Source organism: Onychostoma macrolepis, chromosome 01 (genome assembly GCF_012432095.1).
Source record: "Onychostoma macrolepis isolate SWU-2019 chromosome 01, ASM1243209v1, whole genome shotgun sequence".
Lineage (NCBI taxonomy): Eukaryota > Metazoa > Chordata > Actinopteri > Cypriniformes > Cyprinidae > Onychostoma > Onychostoma macrolepis.
This window is the reverse complement of record NC_081155.1, coordinates 18,857,438-18,876,551: the sequence shown is the minus strand read 5'-3', so window position 1 is coordinate 18,876,551 and position 19,114 is coordinate 18,857,438. Positions and strand designations below refer to the sequence as shown.

General features: G+C 37.2%; 1 protein-coding gene across 1 annotated transcript; it reads left to right on the top strand.

The window, feature by feature from the left end:
- Positions 1 to 547: 547 nt before the first annotated feature.
- suclg1 (succinate-CoA ligase GDP/ADP-forming subunit alph) lies at positions 548 to 18,152 on the top strand. The gene is made up of 9 exons (XM_058784181.1): positions 548 to 696; positions 2,155 to 2,255; positions 6,377 to 6,493; positions 6,763 to 6,975; positions 8,359 to 8,416; positions 9,362 to 9,445; positions 9,538 to 9,689; positions 14,453 to 14,641; positions 17,801 to 18,152. Exons 1-9 carry the CDS (start codon positions 663 to 665, stop codon positions 17,825 to 17,827), a joined length of 975 nt encoding a protein of 324 aa, XP_058640164.1. The 5' UTR covers positions 548 to 662; the 3' UTR covers positions 17,828 to 18,152.
- The last annotated feature ends 962 nt before the right edge of the window (positions 18,153 to 19,114 follow it).

The following is a 19,114-nucleotide window of genomic DNA, read 5'->3' as shown; positions in this document are numbered from 1 at the left end:
TCCCAGGAATGACCCTCCTTTCATTGATCAGAAGGTCTGTTCCTATTTTTTTATTTTTATTTTTTTTGTTGTTTTTTTTTAAGTAGGAGCACTAGTGCTCCTGAAAAGAAATGTAAGCATAGAGTCCTCAAGAATGTAATATTAAAAAGTAACTGCAAACGTTTTTGCAAAGTAATATGTGCAAATTCACACACTACATATCTTTAACTTGGCCAGAATTGCAGGTGCTTGTCTAAATATACAATAAAGTTTAGAGAAAATATTAAATATGTTGTTAAATGTTATTATAGATTATAAATAATCTATTTATAAACCCCCCCTCCCCCCAACCCCCGACACAAAAAAAAAAAAAAACTTGAGTCCCCCCAGTGAATTCTGGCCATTTCCACCACTGATTATATTATATTATTATTCAAATCAGTCAGGAAAGAACAACATTCTCCAGCATTCCTTGCGCTTTTGAGCAAATAATGTCCGTTTTCATGGATTAATTTAAAACACCGTGCTAAATTTATTTCTAAAGTCACATTTAACTCTAAGGTGTGTTTTATATGCTATTTACGCCCAAAGGCGCTTCTATCTCTTCAGGCATCTAGCAGGACTACTATGTGCGCTGACGTTTAGGTCCATGTCTGTCCGGTGTCATTGGTGAATGACCGAAGATGTCTCATAGCAGGTTGTTTGCCCGGTTGCTCTGTAAGTAAAACTAACACGAGTGTTGTTACATTTGAAACACATCGCTGTCTTTGTTTTGACATTGCTGCATCAGCTGTTGTGCTCGTTAGAGCCATTTATCTCTTGTTTTTTTTCATTAAACACACAGCGTTAGCTAATGCTAATGCTGTTGTGTTGGTGTTATCAGCACCAAGTGTAACACATTTAACAGTGAACGTCTGAAACGTGACCTTTACTGGTAAATATGCTTAATTTCAAACTCATCGCGAGTTTAATTTATTAATTTATTTAATAGATCAATGTGAGTGAACTTGACATTTTGCAGACTGACAGCAGAATCATTTAATGTAACTAAGTGCTTATTTATATGTTGGAAAGGAAGGAGTCTATGTCTTTACTACAGTTATGATCAATATTTTGCCAATATCCTTCATATAATTTAATTTTTAAACAACTTTATACACCATGATCTCCTTCAAACTGACATTAAGAACTGTTTAAACTAATATATGTCACTTAATGTTTCATTATTTTGAGTTGCTTTCAGTTTTATGCCTTCTGAATGAAGAAGGAATGTCTCCGCTTTCTAAGATATAGCCTAATTATTGTTTTCTAATGTTTAATAAAAAAATCTGATGATACATTTTTTCATAGTCGCACGCAGTCGTTTTCAGTTGCATTTGCGTGCGACTCTTAGAATATTAGAGCGCGTCACACAGCCTTGAATAAGATCAGGGCGACGCAGGCCTTGGAGAGCACGCCACTGCTCTACAGGGCTCAATGACAGTCAGAGAAGACAGCTGCTGTGCGTAAAGACAGACTGTTTGAACCGGTGATTTCTTTTTTCGCTTCTCTGGAGGTATTTCTTAATTTGATCTGAGATGAAGCGAATACATTTGTGTGGGAATTTCTCGCATTATATATATTTTTTATATATATATTATATAAAAGTTAAACTTGCAGGAATGGTTTAAATTATGCGCAATCCCGCGCCCTGCATAAACATATTGCAATTTATAGTTCAGCATGGTGCTTTAACTAGTGCTGTCGGTTCGACCCCTGTCTTATTTCCAAACTATTTGAGGTCAAGGCAGCATGACCTTTGGACATTAGATCCTGTAGGGAACTTACAGAGTAATGTGAATGAAACTTCTTAGGCCTAGACCAAGTTTAATAATGAAGCTGCCAAGTTAATGCCAGTTTATTTTGGAGTTTCCTCTCTTAATTTAGTTGTAACCCTACAGGTCAAACATTTGCATTTATTGTGACAGATTAATAAATAAACTGCAGGCAGGTGTGTTGGACCCAGAAAATATTATGAAGATGGAAATAAAATCCAATATTTATTGAAATGGCTACATTTGGTCATGCAGACCTCACTAAGAAATGCAAAATGTTTGTTTAAAAAAAAAAGGTTTAATAGGCGATATTTACTGAATCTTGGTTCTCATTCCACTGCTGTTGTGTTTGTATTTGCAGTGCAGCAGGCTGGGGTGAGACACTGTTATACTGGCAACAGGAAGAACCTTTACATCAACAAGAACACTAAGGTTATCTGTCAAGGCTTCACAGGAAAACAGGTGAGTAACCACAGTCTGTGTTCCCCACAGCACACTGAATTTCAACCTAAATATCTAAAAAGGCTCTCCTAGGTTTCATTTAGTCACAAATTGGAATGCAGTCTCTTTGGTTGTGGCCTGTCTGAGTGAGAGTAACTGACTGAGCAACAGCAGTAATCTCACTGTGTTTTAAACTTGATCATCTGCTCACCATAACAGACCATAAGGACTTATATGTAGTGATGTACTGAAATTTCAGAAACCGAATTGATAATAATTCGGTCGAAAATGAATTTTCGGTTTCAGTCAACAGTTTTGGATGGCAAAAATGATTGACCAAAACTGTGACATTTAATTATTGCTTCTCTGATAGTGAGTTTCGAAAGCGCAAACAATGTGCATAAACTGCAACAGGTAAACATGTCAGCTGTGTGAATGCTAATGCTGGATTAACAATACTGATTCCTCTTTTTTAATCAATCTTCATTTTGATGAACCTATGCTGTTTTTAGTTTATGCGTGAACGTATCTTCCCTAAACATTACTTATTGCACACCTGCCATCTAATAATCACAGTAAACTTTGTGCTTTATTAATTCATTTTTTTTACACTAATTCTGTCAATTTGATGCTCATGTTTTTCTAAAACTGAGGTACTCAAAATAATTTATTAAGTAATGCCACAGATGCTGTTGATAAAGCTAGCTTTATTTACACCAAAATATTTAAAAGTGGATAAATTCAGTTTTGCAAACAGTGAGTCACAGAACACACTTGATGTAAAGTCGGCATTTATAATAAAAATAGCATTTATAATTTTGATTCATCGTTTTAAGGATCTGTAGGCTACAGTGGTCATTATTTCTTTCTTGCTTGTAATAATATGGACACAAAAGTTTAGAGCAGAGTGGGTTTTGATGCCAAAAAAAGAAACACAAGTGGGAGATGATGATATAATAATAAGTTAAAATGAGAATTTATAAATTAAAATATGAAACAAAGCATACTGTTGTACGCGAGTTGGTTTTCAAATGTACTATACATTTTTGTTTTATTTTATTAAATAAGGAATTAACTTCTGTCCATAGGCCCTTTACGCTAAAACTGCTGGCTTCAATATCCAATAACCTTGCTTTTCTCACCCCTGTGATTTATGTTGTATCTCTCATTGTATTTCTCTCGCTCTCCTTCACCCTCTTTCAAATGACTCTTTACTATAATAAAGGGTTATTAGATGAAGTTTTAATGAACACCCATTATAATTAGAAGGGGATGAGGAATGACTGGAGTGTCATCGCGGCATATTAACTTTGCTGTACGGCTACATAAGCAAACCATACCTCAAATTAATCGCCACACTGTTAACGGAAGCAGCGTTCAGGAAAAACGGCAAAGTTAGCACAGCACTTCAGTGTTAATGAAAGCATGAGAACAAATGATGGTAGAAAAGTTGGCAAGAGGACGCTCTGAGGGGAAATGGATCGAAAACGTGCACGATTTCTCATTCTTTCTAATTATATTTCTAACATTACAGTGGTAGATATTGACTTGGTACTGGCGACCCTTGCCTTTGGACTTATCTGCGATGTTTCAAAATAATTTGTAATAATTAACATGGATGTAGCGGGGAAGGAAGGTTAAAGTTCATGATGTACAATTTCCACTGACTCTTCAAATCCCTAATCATAGGGAAATAGTCATTTTCATTTTCATTGATTTTAAAGTGCATCACATAATAAAATTACATTTGTAAGTCAATATTCTGGGATTATATACAGTATGTCATGTTCTGCATTCGTTTCTTTAAATGTGAATTGATTTAACTATGTACTTAAAAAAACAAAAAAACAAAAAAAAACCATGCAAAGCATGTAATTGTGCCTATATTATGCCATGCATGACTTTTAGGCAGGTTTTCCCTTTTTTGCATTATTGAGAACGATGATTTACCTTTGTGTAGTGGTTTGGGCTCAACCAGTGTCATATGCAAGTTATACAGATGGTTCATTTCATTCAAGGTCCATTTACTCATTTTATTTTTATACTTTTTTTGTCATTTATTTTTTTCAAAGCCATTTTTCATCCACTCTCTGACATTTAAAATAAAACTGTCTTTCTCTCTCTCTCTCTCTCTCTTTTTTTTTTGCTGTTTTGTCTTTTGAGAAATGCCACCTTTGCACTCTGGTTTGCTCATACTTTGTCAGCAGGTTTGCTTTTATGTTCAGTACAGATTTTAACATCCTTTATTAGCAACATCTTTCTGTATTACATCAGTTGTGGCAGGTTCACAGAATAAAAAAAAAAAAAGTGCTGCATTAATGGTTAAGAACAAATTAAATAAGATAATCAGAAACCTTTTTAAAAATAAGCTTCAGCCACTCCTTTTAATGCTGAGATTTGTAGAACAGCAGGTGCTTCTCACAACCAACCGTAGTTCAAGGTTTAGTGAACTTTCACACACTTTACTCTGATGTATCTTTAGTTCCTTTGGTGCTTAGGAATGATAGTATCAACTTGTTTAGAATGAACAGTGTGGACTGTGGATAAACATTAAAGGGGTGGTTTACTGCTTTTTTTCTTTGCTTGATTGCGTTTACGGGATGCAATATAACATGTCTTCGTGTTTCGTTTGTTAAAAAACGCCTTTTTTCATATATTTCACCTTTATTGTAAGCCGCTTTCTCCTCTGTCATTTGAACGACCGGTTGACTTCCTGATTCTCTGAAACCACTCCCTCAGAAACAGGCGATGGGCTCAGATTGGTTAGTTGGGCCGGTGTGTTGTGATTGGCTAAACTGTGTACTGCACATTGTCCGGAAACTTCACGCCCATTACCTTCATGGGGCGACAGTCGCATGTGCTGCGGTCAAATGTCAATATTGCCGTATCAGTTTGAGCCAGAATCAGACCCAGAAAGCGGTACTGAAGAGAGTCAAGCAGAACTTCCGCAAGCACGGCTCTTACAAAACATTTCTGAATGGAAGTTTGCTGTTGTGATTATATTTCATTTTTAAAAGTTTGTACACGTTTGTCTTATACACACAAAATAGCATCGAGCTAACTGGCTACTATAACCAAACAGCGTTGGCTTGTGTTTCTTGATCAAATCGAAAAATTACGTCATAAAGTATACATGGAAAATACATTTACAAAATTAGTACATAATTACAAATTCGGGTCCAAAATGTTTGTATGCGTTTGTCATAGACACACGAAATAGCATTTAACTAACTGGCTACTAAAGCCAGCGTTGGCATTTGTTTACGTCCTTGATAAAACTAAAACATTACATCTGAAATTATACATGCAAATACATTTAAAATTATGAAATCTTACTTACAGGTTGTGGCCCAACAACTGCTGCCTCTGGTTTTAAAGTTGGAACTGCTCCATGTTTTAGTAATAGTTTCTGTGTGAATCCGGCATTGAACTCGTGTAGATTCTGGAAGCTGTCTTCCATAAAATGCGCAGCACAGAGAGCTAAATTAGGATTATAATTGTCAGGAACATAATCAAACATAAATTTTAACCATTGTTGACGAACTACAGCGTCCGTAGGAAGCCCGAACACAGAAGACCTGACAGCTGGGTGAAAATAACACTGTTTCGACGGCATGGCTACAACTCTCCACTATAACTCTTTCTCTTCGACAAAGCCGCAGAACATGGCCTTGCCCCCTCTTTGGCATGTTCCGGAGGGAGGGGTTGATGCAAATTTATGGGTTTTTTACGTATGCAACCCGGGAAGTATCTCGTTGTAGTCCCATATGAGTCGTTTTTGTAGGCATTAAACTTCCTGATTTTTAAAAGACGATATCTCCGCTTACGTTGAACTTTCAGCGCAGCAACTTTGCAGATACTGTTCATGCACCAACAGCAACATTACACACTATTTAAAATGAAAAAAGTGAAATCGCAGTAAACCACCCCTTTAATAAATGATCTATTTGGACTGGCGAGGAAGTTTGGTGTTTCAGTTACAGTATGTTTTCATAGTACGTAAATGTCTTTGACTCAAAAGTAAAATGTGATTCTTTGTTATATGTCCCCTAGTGTTAATAGAAGCTGACTGTGCTGAACGTTAAGTCAAATTCTTCTTTGCTCTTGTCTGAAACATGTCTGTTTTCTCTCTCTGTCTCTAGGGCACCTTTCACAGTCAGCAGTCTCTGGACTATGGCTCGCAGTTAGTAGGAGGAGTGTCTCCAGGCAAGGGGGGCAAAACACACCTGGGTCTGCCAGTCTTCAACTCTGTGAAGGAGGTAATGGCCTGTGTGACTGCTGACAGTCTCCTGTGAGCCACAGTTACTTTGGACAGCTGCTCTGATTCTCTGAGGGCATTAGGGGACTTTTAAGGGGACTTATTTAGAGCAAGTGACACCAACAGTAACAGAAGTGTTAAAGGCCAGATGCCAGTTGTGTAATCAGTTTAAACACTTTAACATGAAGCCCAACTGAAATACCCAAAATTGGATGTTTGACCTAATTTTTGGTTTGGTTCTGTGAATGATTTTTTCATTATTTTTTTTAGGCTAAGGATGGCACAGGGGCTGATGCCACCGTGATCTATGTGCCGCCTCCTTTCGCGGCAGCCGCCATCATCGAAGCAATTGATGCAGAGATACCACTGGCCGTCTGTATCACAGAGGGAATCCCTCAGCAGGACATGGTGCGCGTCAAACACAAGCTGCTCCGCCAGAACAAGACCCGCCTCGTCGGCCCCAATTGTCCCGGTGTCATCAATGTAAGAGCTGCACATATGCTGTTTTTCTTCCAGCTTTGTTTTTGGAAACTCACCTAGATGTTTTGAAGACAAGGCATATGGTTGAAGTTGGCAAAATTGTGTTTGTAATTCTAACACAAAGAGCTACTTTTTGCCTACTATAAAACACTGTAGGAAATTATTCCAGTTTAAAGTTAACATTATTTTATTTTATTTTCATGATGTGAGTAAGTGAAATGGGATATTCAACAATAAACCATTTCTTTTAAATTACTACTTTTATTCAGCAAGGATGCATTAAATTGATCAAAAGTGACATTGACATTGACTTTATGAAAAAAAAAAAAAATGCATCACAGTTTCCAAAAAAAAAAACAGTTTTCGCCATTAATAATTATAAGAAATTTATTTAGCCCCAAATCAGCCTAGTAGAATGATTTCTGAAGGATCATGTGACTCTTGGGCCTTTCGCACCACGGGATCATTTTCATATTATCTGAACTAATTGTGGAACTACCCACTTTTTGGCGTGTTCGCACCGCAGGAACTAGAAATGGTTTTCGTTCTAGGAACTCAGTTTCGAGGAACTAAATTAGCTCCTACTTCAGAGCAGGGTCTAAAACAGTTCTATAGGAACTATCAGTGACGTAAGTGTACGCTGATTGGCCAAACGCACAAAAAGCCATGTAAACATATTTGCTCCTCGAACATGGATAATGGCATTTACCTGTTGTCTGCAGTGTTGTTCTTTTCTCAGCTTCGATGATATGTAACACTGCAAGTTGTCATAAAAATTTAGTCTCTTAGCCCAACTTTTTGCTCTTGCAGTTGTGTAAATTGTGCATTTACATTCCATCTCCGTTATCTCGAAACCCACGACACACAACAAAAACAGCTCTGATCACGGCGTCCTCCATTGACTGGTTGTTGATGTTTGTTAATGTCACGCAAAAAGACCTCGCTGTCAGCCGCTTCAGAGTTCCTGCTGCCGGTGCGAATGCAACCAGGAGAGGGAGAAATTGGTTCTAGAACTACGCGGTGTGAAAGCCTCTACTGAAGACTGGAGTAAATGTTGCTAAAAAATTCAGTTTTGCCATCACCGTAATGAAATACAAATAGAAAACAGTTATTTTAAATTGTAAAACTATTTCAAAATATTACTGTTTTACTCAAATAAATGCTGAGTTTATGACAGGTGGCATCAAGTTATTACATTTGGATAAAAGATTACTCTTTTCTTTGGAATAATGTGCACCAACGAACCATTGACAATAGTACCTGGAATGTGTATTAAATTGTCAGTTTTGACTTCTAACCTCCTGCTCCTTGCAACTTTACATGCCTATAGGAAAATGTATCATTTAAACTGAACTTTAATGGTGTTTTTTCTCTATCTATTTGTAGCCTGGCGAGTGCAAAATTGGGATCATGCCTGGGCACATCCACAAGAAAGGAAGGATTGGTAAGAGCTCCACTGGATGACACCTTTCTTTATGACAAAGAAAACTCAGTCATCCTTTCAGAAGATTGTGATGGTGCAGAGCATAACATGCTGATCGAATAGAACCTTAAGAGATCCTTGACAAGCCTAGCGCACCTCATGTCTTCATGTTCATAAAAGAAGCATCAAAGCCAGAGCTAGCGGGTCTCGATTTGAGATGGACACTTTTTAATGCATTGAATTTGTTAGCGTTTCTCACCATGTCAGGGATGATGAGATGTCTCTGCTCAAACATGAACTCAGATGTAGACCGTAGCACAGTGTTCAGATTGCTAAAAAGAGAGTGGTGCAGATAGCTTCTCGTCAGTCATGTGTCAGGGAAGTTTAAACTGCAGGGCTGTGTTTCAAGTCAAATCACTAGACAGATGGCACAGGTTTTTGAAGAGCTCTGAAGAGTACTACTCAGCCTTGAACTCTATGCTTGTTTCTGTAATAAAATTTGTGAACTCGTGAAGTGAAATGATTCAACCAAGTTCAGCCCTTTCCAATACAGTTTTTCCCCCCGTTAGGTTACATTTCATACTTGAAAAAGGATGTACAGGAAAAGTGCAGTAGTATGTTGAAATGTACTAGAAATTTAAATTTTTGCTTTCTAGAAAATTGTCAAGACAGGAAACTATCTGCAGAACATGTATAATCAATTGAAGAAAAGTAGAGACTCGTGCTTGTGTCGATATTGTATTAAATTTATGGATGTCCACTAATTAAATTTACATTTTTAATTACATTTATATACGTATGAATGAATCAAATATATGTTATATATATATATATATATATATATAAGTACTTATGTACTTTTTAATGTAATAATTGCACTAAATTAATATGTTCAATTAACAACCAAATTCAATTATAATGCTGCAATTTATCTTTAGCTTGCTCTATTCTTTTTATTTTTTTCAGGCATTGTATCTAGATCGGGCACCCTTACGTATGAAGCCGTACATCAGACAACACAAGTGGGTCTGGGCCAGTCGTTGTGCGTCGGTATGGAAAACTAGCAATCAGTCATGCATTATTATTAGTCTACAGAGTGTTTAGTACAGAGAGGTCTTTGAACGGTGTGTATTTTCTTTCAGGTATTGGTGGAGACCCTTTTAATGGCACTAACTTCATTGACTGCCTGGAGGTGTTCCTGCAGGACCCAAAAACTGAGGGCATCATTCTGATTGGAGAAATTGGAGGAGATGCAGAAGAGAATGCGGCAGAGTACCTGAAACAGCACAACTCTGTAAGCGGCTTCTCATATGTTCATATCTAAAAGGTAAAATGCTTTTAAATGTAAAAGTTTATATATACAGTTGTGCTCATAAGATTACCTACCCCTTGCAGTATATGCAAATATGTTAATAATTTAAATAAACTAAATAAGAGGGATCATGAAAATTGCATGTTATTTTTATTTAGTACTCTCCTGAATAAGCTATTTCACATAACAGATGTTTCTATATAATACATCACAAGACAAAATAACTGAATTCATTAAAAAAATGACGTTCAAAACTTTACATACCCTTGAATCTATACACCCATGCAACACAAGGCAAACTGATTTGTCTATGTGCTATTTCCAAATCTTACTACAACAGTAACTTCCTGTTTTTTGGGGGGTCAGGTTTGTAAAAAAGGTAAACACTTTATTTTAGGGTCTCTTAACTAGTTGCTTATTAGCATGCATATTACTAGAGTAGTAATTAAGCACATATCAATGCCTTATTCTACATGACCTTATTCTACATTCCTAATCCTAGCCAATACCTAAACTTAACAACTACCTTACTAACTATTAATAAGCAGCAAATTAGGGATTTATTGAGGGAAAAGTTGTAGTTAATAGTGAATAAGTGTTCCCTATTCTAAAGTGTTACCAAATAAAAAATAAAAAAAATAGATATAATGCACTGTTTTTAGCTGTATACATGAAAATTTAAGGCAGTAGTTCACTCAAAAATGAACTCATGTCATTCCATCCAGACACGCATAATAATCTTTCTTCAGTCAGTCACAAAAGAAGATGATTGGCAGAATTTTCACAATGCTCTTTTCTATACAATTCCTAATTTTCATGATCCAAAATGATAAAAGTAATACATAAGACTTTTGGATTATATTCAAAGTCTTTTGAAGTCAGACAAATCTAATGCACAAGTTTTATTTTTGGTAAACTGTCCTGTAAGATCATCTACACATGCCTCTACACACACTCAAAGGAGAAGAATCACTGTTATTCATTCATGAATCAGTGTTTCGTTTTTTGTTAGCCCTTGGGAAGTACACATTGTTTTTCATCTTCTGGATATCGGCAGCTTTCTCCTACAAACAGGAACCCTCACCACACATGGAGCTCCTCTTTCCTTGCTAGCAGGAGCTACTCGCCCCTGGAGCTCTCATTGTTTATGTGAATGAGAAAACAGCCTCCAGCTGCTCTTTGATCTGTTTTGGCTGAGAAGGAAAGTCTACAGAGCTTTTGTTGTGATCTTTGGACCAGCCAGGCTGGATTGCACTCAAAGACCTCCTCCACTCCTAACAGTGCCTCGGTTTGTGTCATCATTAGCCATGTCGAGAGTCATACAGAAGGCTGATGTGTTAACAAGTGTCTTGCATTGGAAGACATTTCAGTCTGTTATATAAAATAAAACAAGCGTTGGCACAGTGGATACTCATGGAATAGTTTCAGCCACGCTGATTGTGGCAAACTGGCGTACGAACGTCTGTCTATTTTCTCAAGAGGAACCCAGGCGGCCAGACATGATTTAGACAGAACTTACGTCTGAGACCGTGGTAGCGCTGGGGCACGGTAACCACAGAAAATCAAGCAAATCGCTCTGAATACGTTCACAGCATGGACAAGTGCCTCATTTTGAAGTGAGTGCTTGGATGTTCAAAGAAACACTCCTCTACTCTGTGAATCAGACCATGCTAAAGAGCTCATTTTTATTGTTGCCACATTTGAACTGAACCGAAATAGCAAAACCTGCAATTTCCAGAATTGTTGAGGAGTTTCACAGTTGCAGAAACCATTTAAGCACTTGTGTGTACTTGGAGAAAAGTGAGCGAGTAGCTCTTTGAGCACACATTGGCACTGTGAAAGTTTCTTCTTTTCCCGGCCTGTCAATTAAATTAGTGGGAGAATTGATTTGGTGGAAATTATTAGTTGCAATTTGTATGAAATTGCTCCTTTCAGGTGAACTTTTCTCATTACCTCAACAAGGTAGTTTTTAAAGATGGCCTTGGCTATGAATAATGGAGATCAATACATGGTCATGCTACATTTCACGCGGCGGATTTAGCCTTGGGAGAAGTATTTGGCAGTTATGAAATTTTCCGTCTGTGCCGCTGTTAACAAGACCTGAATTGATCAGACTGTTAAACGCATACGGTCTCATTAAGAAGCGTGGGCAGGGATGATACATCAGGTTCCAGGCGATCCATACAGGAGCTTGTAAACTATTAGCTCCAGAAAAAGTCATGTCAGATTTATGTTGCTGGTTATGTATGACTGGCTCAGGAAGAATGTCTGTTTTTCTTATGGAATAATAGTAGTGACAAAGGGCTCATGGTCCAATCCCATAACTTCACAGCGCATTTACATGCCCTCACACTTCCTGCTGGATCCATATCTGATGCTTGCTTTCCATTAGCTGTAGTGGCGTTGTGCAAATAATGGTGCGAGCACCCTGTTTTCCTCTTTTCTTCTAATTTATCAACTCCCAACACGCATACACCAGTAAGTCCTTGTGCCAGAATTGCCAAGGCAAACTGCAAAATTGCTTTTCAGCCAAATTAGCATATTGATATGAATATTCCTCTCAAGTGCTTGTCAGCTTCATGCTTGTTTTTGCTTATTGCTAACATTTGTCACCTAGGGAACGTTGCCCATTAAGATCCACTTGTAGTCCACAGTCACTGCAACACTGTTTGGAGCTGCTGAATGATCGAGAGGAAGCTTTCCAACGGTTAACGGGGAACCTGACAAATTGTGTTTTCCGCAAACGTCCGTTGCATACCCAGCTGCTATTTTCCTGGGCTTTGTTCTGACAAAATACATTCAATTTATACACTTAAAGGGATAGTTTACTCAAAAAGGACAATGTATTACAGACCAAAACATAACTGCACAGAATTATCAAAGAATTTTCACAGAAAAACAAGGTGAGTAAATAAGGACAGAATTTGCAGTTTTGGGTGAACTGTTCCTTTTAGACCCTTTTTTGACTGGAGAGTGTCTGAAGAAGAAGAAAAAAGGGAGTACAAAATGAAAGGATGGCGTTCCACTCTAACGTTGTCTCAAGGTTTTGTGTCTGAGCAAAATATAATTACCTCAGTTCATTATCGTAATCTTCCAAGATTAGGCTTTAGTCTTTAGTCGGCTGCGTGAGCATGAACAGCTTGAGCTTTGAACCGAAGACGGCTCCTGTGGAGCGTTGTAATGTTAGCGGGTAGTTGAAGATTATCAAGTATTAAGTCAGACTGCCTTTGACTGGCGGTCACATTCATTTCATCTTCTCCACCTAAAGTTTGCGTTCCCATTTAAAGTTTTTAGTGAAATCAAAAATTGCCAGTGAAGTTTAGGAACCTACTCTCCTGTAAGATGCTAATGAGCACGTCTGAATTAGTGATGACTCCATTTGAGCCCGAGGAGGTCTATAATACCGGAGAAAACGATCCATTAGCATTTCTATTGATCTAGATGGCAGTAGCTCAGCTGATGCTGGAATGCCCAGAAGTATGCAACTTAAAAAATATCTTCTATAATGATATTTATAAGGTGTTAAAAGCTTGCTTGGGAAAAACATCAGGATGGAAATTAAAATAGATTTTTTGGATTTACTGTCCGTGGAGAAAGATGCAGAATGATGGGGCTGGCACACACTAACCAGCCATCCCTTTACTTTTTGTTTGAGCCTCATCTGAGTTCAAAGGTATGCCAGGTAGCTTCAGCCTTCTAAAAAAAGCCTGTTCAAATGTCCTCCAGAAACATCCAAAATGTTAGGCTACCAATTTATGCTATTGTTGGCAGCTGCAGTTGCAATTATGAAAACCCACATCCCACTCTGGAATAAGGATGGCATTCATGAGGACAGAATATGGTGGGAATGAGAGAAAAACAGACCTGAGCATGATGGTCTATGAGCAGTGACAGTTAATTGACGTGGACATGACAAATTGTCTTCCATGAAAGTGAGATTGTATTAAATGGCATACTTGAGCCACTGCCTGCCCATCTGCTTACTCCCACACAAGCTATTACATGATTTGATCTGACTCCCTTTTAATGCCAATTCTGAGCACAGTATCCCTGCACTTATCTTTACCTTTTATTTACAAGTCTGTGAACTGCATTTTGAGGAAATAAAAATAGAGACTCACCTCCTGTAATTGTGTCTCAAAACATTTTTCTTGTATACTTAGCACCACTACGGCAGTGGTTATTTTTATGGAGACCCATAATGCAGTGGTCAAACAAAAACAAACATTTTTACTAAAGATTTTAACTTTATGAACACACACATACACATGCCATACAGACGTTTGGGGTCGATGAGATATTTTTAAAAATGGTTTCGAAGTATATCTCAGGAATAATAATAAGATTTGCAAGTGAACAAAAAGTATTTCAGGGAAACGCATATGTTTTGTGAGTGAACGCAAAGTAATTCAGGGGAACATACATTTTGTGGGCGAACGCAAAAGCATTGAAATTATTTTTTCCTCTATCTTTTTTTTTTTTTTTTTTCACCACCACTCCATAGAAATTATTTGTGATGCTTAATGTTGCACAAGCAACATCTTTTTACAAGATTATTTGAATAGAAAGTTCACAAACAATCATTTGAAATAGAAACATTTTGTGTAAATGTCATTGTCACTTGACACATTGTCAATGCATCCTTGCTGTATATAAATATTAATTTCGTTCAGAACAAAAAGTGTGTGTATTTATTTGCGAAGTCTTTTACCTTGTGTCATAGTTTTTTTTTTTTTGTTCTTTAGGGTGCCAATGCTAAGCCAGTGGTGTCATTCATTGCTGGCTTGACGGCCCCTCCTGGAAGGAGAATGGGGCATGCAGGAGCCATCATTGCCGGAGGGAAAGGGGGTGCCAAAGAGAAGATCGCCGCTCTGCAGTCAGCTGGAGTCGTCGTCAGCATGTCTCCGGCTCAGCTGGGCAGCACCATGTACAAGGTGAGACCGTTTTTTTCTCAGTGTGAGCTGTAACTCAGAGGCAGAGTCACCACAGAGCTGTCACCTCGTGTTTTACCTCACTAAATGCTCAGTTCTGTTTTTGGTTCTGCAAACTCAAACATGCTGAGAGCAAGACTTTAAAGAGAACCTTTTTAGTAAAAAGAAAAGGAAAAAAAAATAAAAATTATTCTCTTAGTTTGAGGTCTCACAGTGATGTCAGTTTGCTGATAACTCTTTTTAAAGTGGATTTATTGGTTTGTGCGGCTCTAGCCGAAACAGCTCTGGAAAATTCAGCATTCTGTGGGCCAAAGCGATGACTAATATAAAGGGCCCCTTAGACAATCACAGCAGTTTTTACCGTAAGATATTCAATAGAAAGCTACACCGCAAGAGAGGAAATGAACAAAGCTCCATTTATATTGGTGAGTTAGCAGCTCTGCCTCTTTATCTCAATTTATCACAGCCAGGAGTTTTAACAAGATGTATAAAAAGTGAAAGCGCGTATTACACTCATTCATCATCTTAGCCTTTCATTATCAGCGCTAGCAAACGCTCCTTCCTCTGCATCAATACCATTTTCTCTCCTCTTCCACCACACCCTCGGATCCTAATTTGTAATCATTGGAAGTAATGATGAAAAACACTCTGGCTGGTTGTTAATTTTGCAGCCCATTGTGTTCATACATCTGTGTTTATCTCATTGGCCGATTTAATAACGATGGCACATATACACGCCTCAAAGTTGATTGTCTGTTTCCCCCCGTGTTAACATGCTCACACATGCAGTGGCAACTCACTTGCAGTGTACCTGCCCCAGTCCCAACCTGAATATTAACCCTTTATACACCCTAGTGTCTCACTTTTAAGTAAGCATAAAAACAATTACACTGCCATTCAAAAGTTTGGGGTCAGAGATTTTTAAAGCTATTAATACTTTTATTCAGCAAGGATGCATTAAGTTAATTAAACATGACAGTAAAGACAGATAATGTCACGGTTTCCACAAAAACATTAAGCAGCACAATATTTTCATACTGGAGTAATGATGCTGAAAAAAGCAGCTTTGCTATCACAGGAATAAATGGCCTTTTAAAATATATTAAAATAATTATAAAAAAAGAACAGTTATGTGATAATGTTTCACAATATTACTGTTTTTACTAAATATTTGATGGAAAAACATGAAAAAATCATTCAGATCTCACAGTTTTCAGCTTTAATATGGTAGTGTATTTTTGAAATAGCAATGCAGAATAATTTACAGCAATATTTACATTGTAAAGAGTTTAAAATGCCACAACGATTTTTGAGTGATGATACAAACAAACCTTTGCATCAGTGTTTTGAATCATCGTTTAAACAGACAATTTGAACTATCTGAAGTATCTGTCTTAACGCTTCACAATTTTAGAAACACCAATGACCAGAAAATGTACATATAAACTAAGCATTATTATGAATATTGATTTATACCACAAAATCTTTGAAAATGTATTGTGAATATTCAGTAAAACACTGAGCCCTACTAGTTTGCTACTACTGCAAACGGCATGGAAAGATACTAAACAAGCTCTCATTCTTTTCCCCCTCTCTTTTTTGCTAATGATGCAATCACAGCAAATACTTAATTTCTTGTGTTACTCAAGGCTATTTCCTGCAATCTATATTATTAGTCTGCAGCAAACACGGCACTGCTTGACCATTAGATGGCAGTAGAGCTTCAAGTATTTTTATAAATAAACCGTGCATCTTCGTTTTTGAAACATGACATTTGCATAAGGGAATTCTCTCAGAATTGCTCCATTCTGTCACCCTTACTTGAGGAAAATGCATTTTCAAAAGCACAATGCATCACCCTGTAGCTGTAAGCCTTTGTAAATTAACTATGTAAATGGCTATTCCTGACTGGAACAATCTACATTTGTCTTTGTATCATACAGTGCATTTCTCACGGCTTTATGTGTTTACCCACAGCTTCTGTAAATGTTTTTTTTTTTTTTTTTCTTCTGTGCGATTTAACCTTTATATGGCCTTAAATCCTGAAATTCACAGAGCCATTTCCAGCTGTTGGGACTTCCACTTTTGATAAATCAAATATATATAATTAAATGTCGAATATATAGATTCTCATTAGACTATTAGGTGAAAAAAAAAAAACATTTTTGAGCAGTCTAGCCATTAAAAAAAATGGCATACAAAGCCAAAATGGCATGCAGCAGACAAGGTCAAAACAGAGTGGCATTTTCTCCTAAAATACAAAAAATACGAAAACATCAGAGACAAATAGAGTACAAACCACATTTCCAAAGACTTGAAAAATAAGAATCATTCTGGTAGAAGGGAAAACGGCCGCTTTAAGCAGCTATTTATCACTGTGTCATAGCCTGAGGGACAGTGGGTAGCACAAAATATAAGTAACACCAAATAATCTTTACTCTTAATGGTGCTCATAGTTTGCATTTCAAGGAATAATTTACCCAAAAAATGAAAATTCTATCATCTTTTATAAGTTTTATAAACCTACATGAATTCCTTTCTTGTTTGGAACACAAAAGTAGTCTTTTTGCCCTGTTGTGTCTCTGATAATCTTCCTCTTTTATTTTATACAAAAGAGCAACAAGAACATTATTTTTGTGCTCCATTAAAGAAATAAAGTTTATAGGTTTGGAACAACACAAGGGCAAAAAATAAATAAATAAGACTGCATTTTCATTTTTAATGTGAACTGCCTTTTAAATCCATTTTATTTAACTTTTCTTGTTGTTTCAATAATAAAAGTGCTCTTTAATTTATATAGCGCCTTTTAAAAGAATCTTCTCAAAACAATTTACTTACCTTAATAATTCAAACTAAAAAGTACAATGAAAATACATTTTAAACAGCACATTCTTTACATTTTTCCTGTAATCCACATTTTTACATTTTCCATTTTTTCTTTTTTCTTATGTTTCCTTCCATTTCCTTTAGAATTAATTATTCTTTGTGTTGTATACTGTATACTCTTTGTCAGTATTATAAATGTTAACAAATCCTGGCATTGAACTTTATTGATTCAAACAAAACTAAGTGCATAACAGACCCCTGCTACGGATGCATTGAAGGCAGTCCCTGCCGATCATGTTTGTTTGACCCCTGTTTACTCTTCCTTGTTCTCTGCAGGAGTTTGAGAAGAGGAAGATGTTGTAATTTGTTAGAGGAGTGTGAGAAACAAACTGCCCTCCCTGCCTTAGGACCTTCATCCCTGCTGGAGCCCACCACTTTCCTCCAGGCTCAACAGTGCACACACTTTGTGATTTCAACTGATTCTATGAGTACATGTTCCATATTTGCACCAGAAGAAATAATAATAATAAAAAAACATTTCAAAGTCTATCACAGCCTTCGTCTTAGAAGTGTACAGCACAGGAACATATCCACCTTCTAATCCATCCACAGCAATGTCAGCCATGTTGTTGCTTTATGTCATAATGTTTTCTCTCCTGAAGCAGAAAATAAATCTCTTATGCTCTTCCTTGTAGTAGTTGATTTCTTTTTTACATTTACCATTATGCTCTATTTATTGGCAGCAGCTCAATGTTTTTCGATGTTCTCGTGTTTTTGATAGAAGCACGTTGTCCCTTTGGCAGTCTTGATGAATGTATCCCCTCTGTGAGATCTAATGTGTCTTCTTTTTTTTTTTTAATGGCACAATGACATTCACCCTTTGCATTAGCACTCATTTCTGCAATTGAAAGCCTTTGACATTCTTTCCCTTTGCAATTCACACTGGCTCTGCGTGGCCTTCTGGCTTCCCGAGACTTTGAGTGCATTAAATGTCACTTTTCTTTGGCGTTAAAAGCATAGACATTTTCTCCTGTATTTTTCAGCATTTACTTCATTTGGCAATTATGGACGTGAAGATGGCCACGACAGGTTTAGAAAGCTGTACCATTGCGAGGTAATGCTGGTCATCCACAGTTGTAACGGAAGCCAACGTAAGACAGACTATTTAGTCTTTTGTGTTCCACAACTTATACTTTAGCGTGACGAAATTGGAGCGCTAAATGGACCAAATTACTGGAATCTAGTGTGCATTGAAAAGAGCAGAACTACATGTCACCTGTCCCAGGCTTTTAACAAGGATTTTCATTTGCAGACACAGGTTTATTAATTCTGACATGCCTCACCGGAAGGTAAAATGTGTGTGGGAGGACTTTCTCCTTTCGCCCTGTAATTGCATCTCGCCTGCCTAATGACATGCATTCACATTTTATTCCGATAAAGAATGAAAATGCAAATTTGTTCTCTTGCCAGGTGCATTTCAGAAGTGCTCAGAGTTGATGAATATTCTTAGTTGGAATCACATATTTATCAGCCTCGATTATGCAGGGTTGCACAGGTTGTCTGTATCGGGAAAAAATATATGCAATTTTGCTCAAATTTCAATAACACCAATTTGTGTGGAATGAGTGGGAGGAGGTCAGCATGAAAATG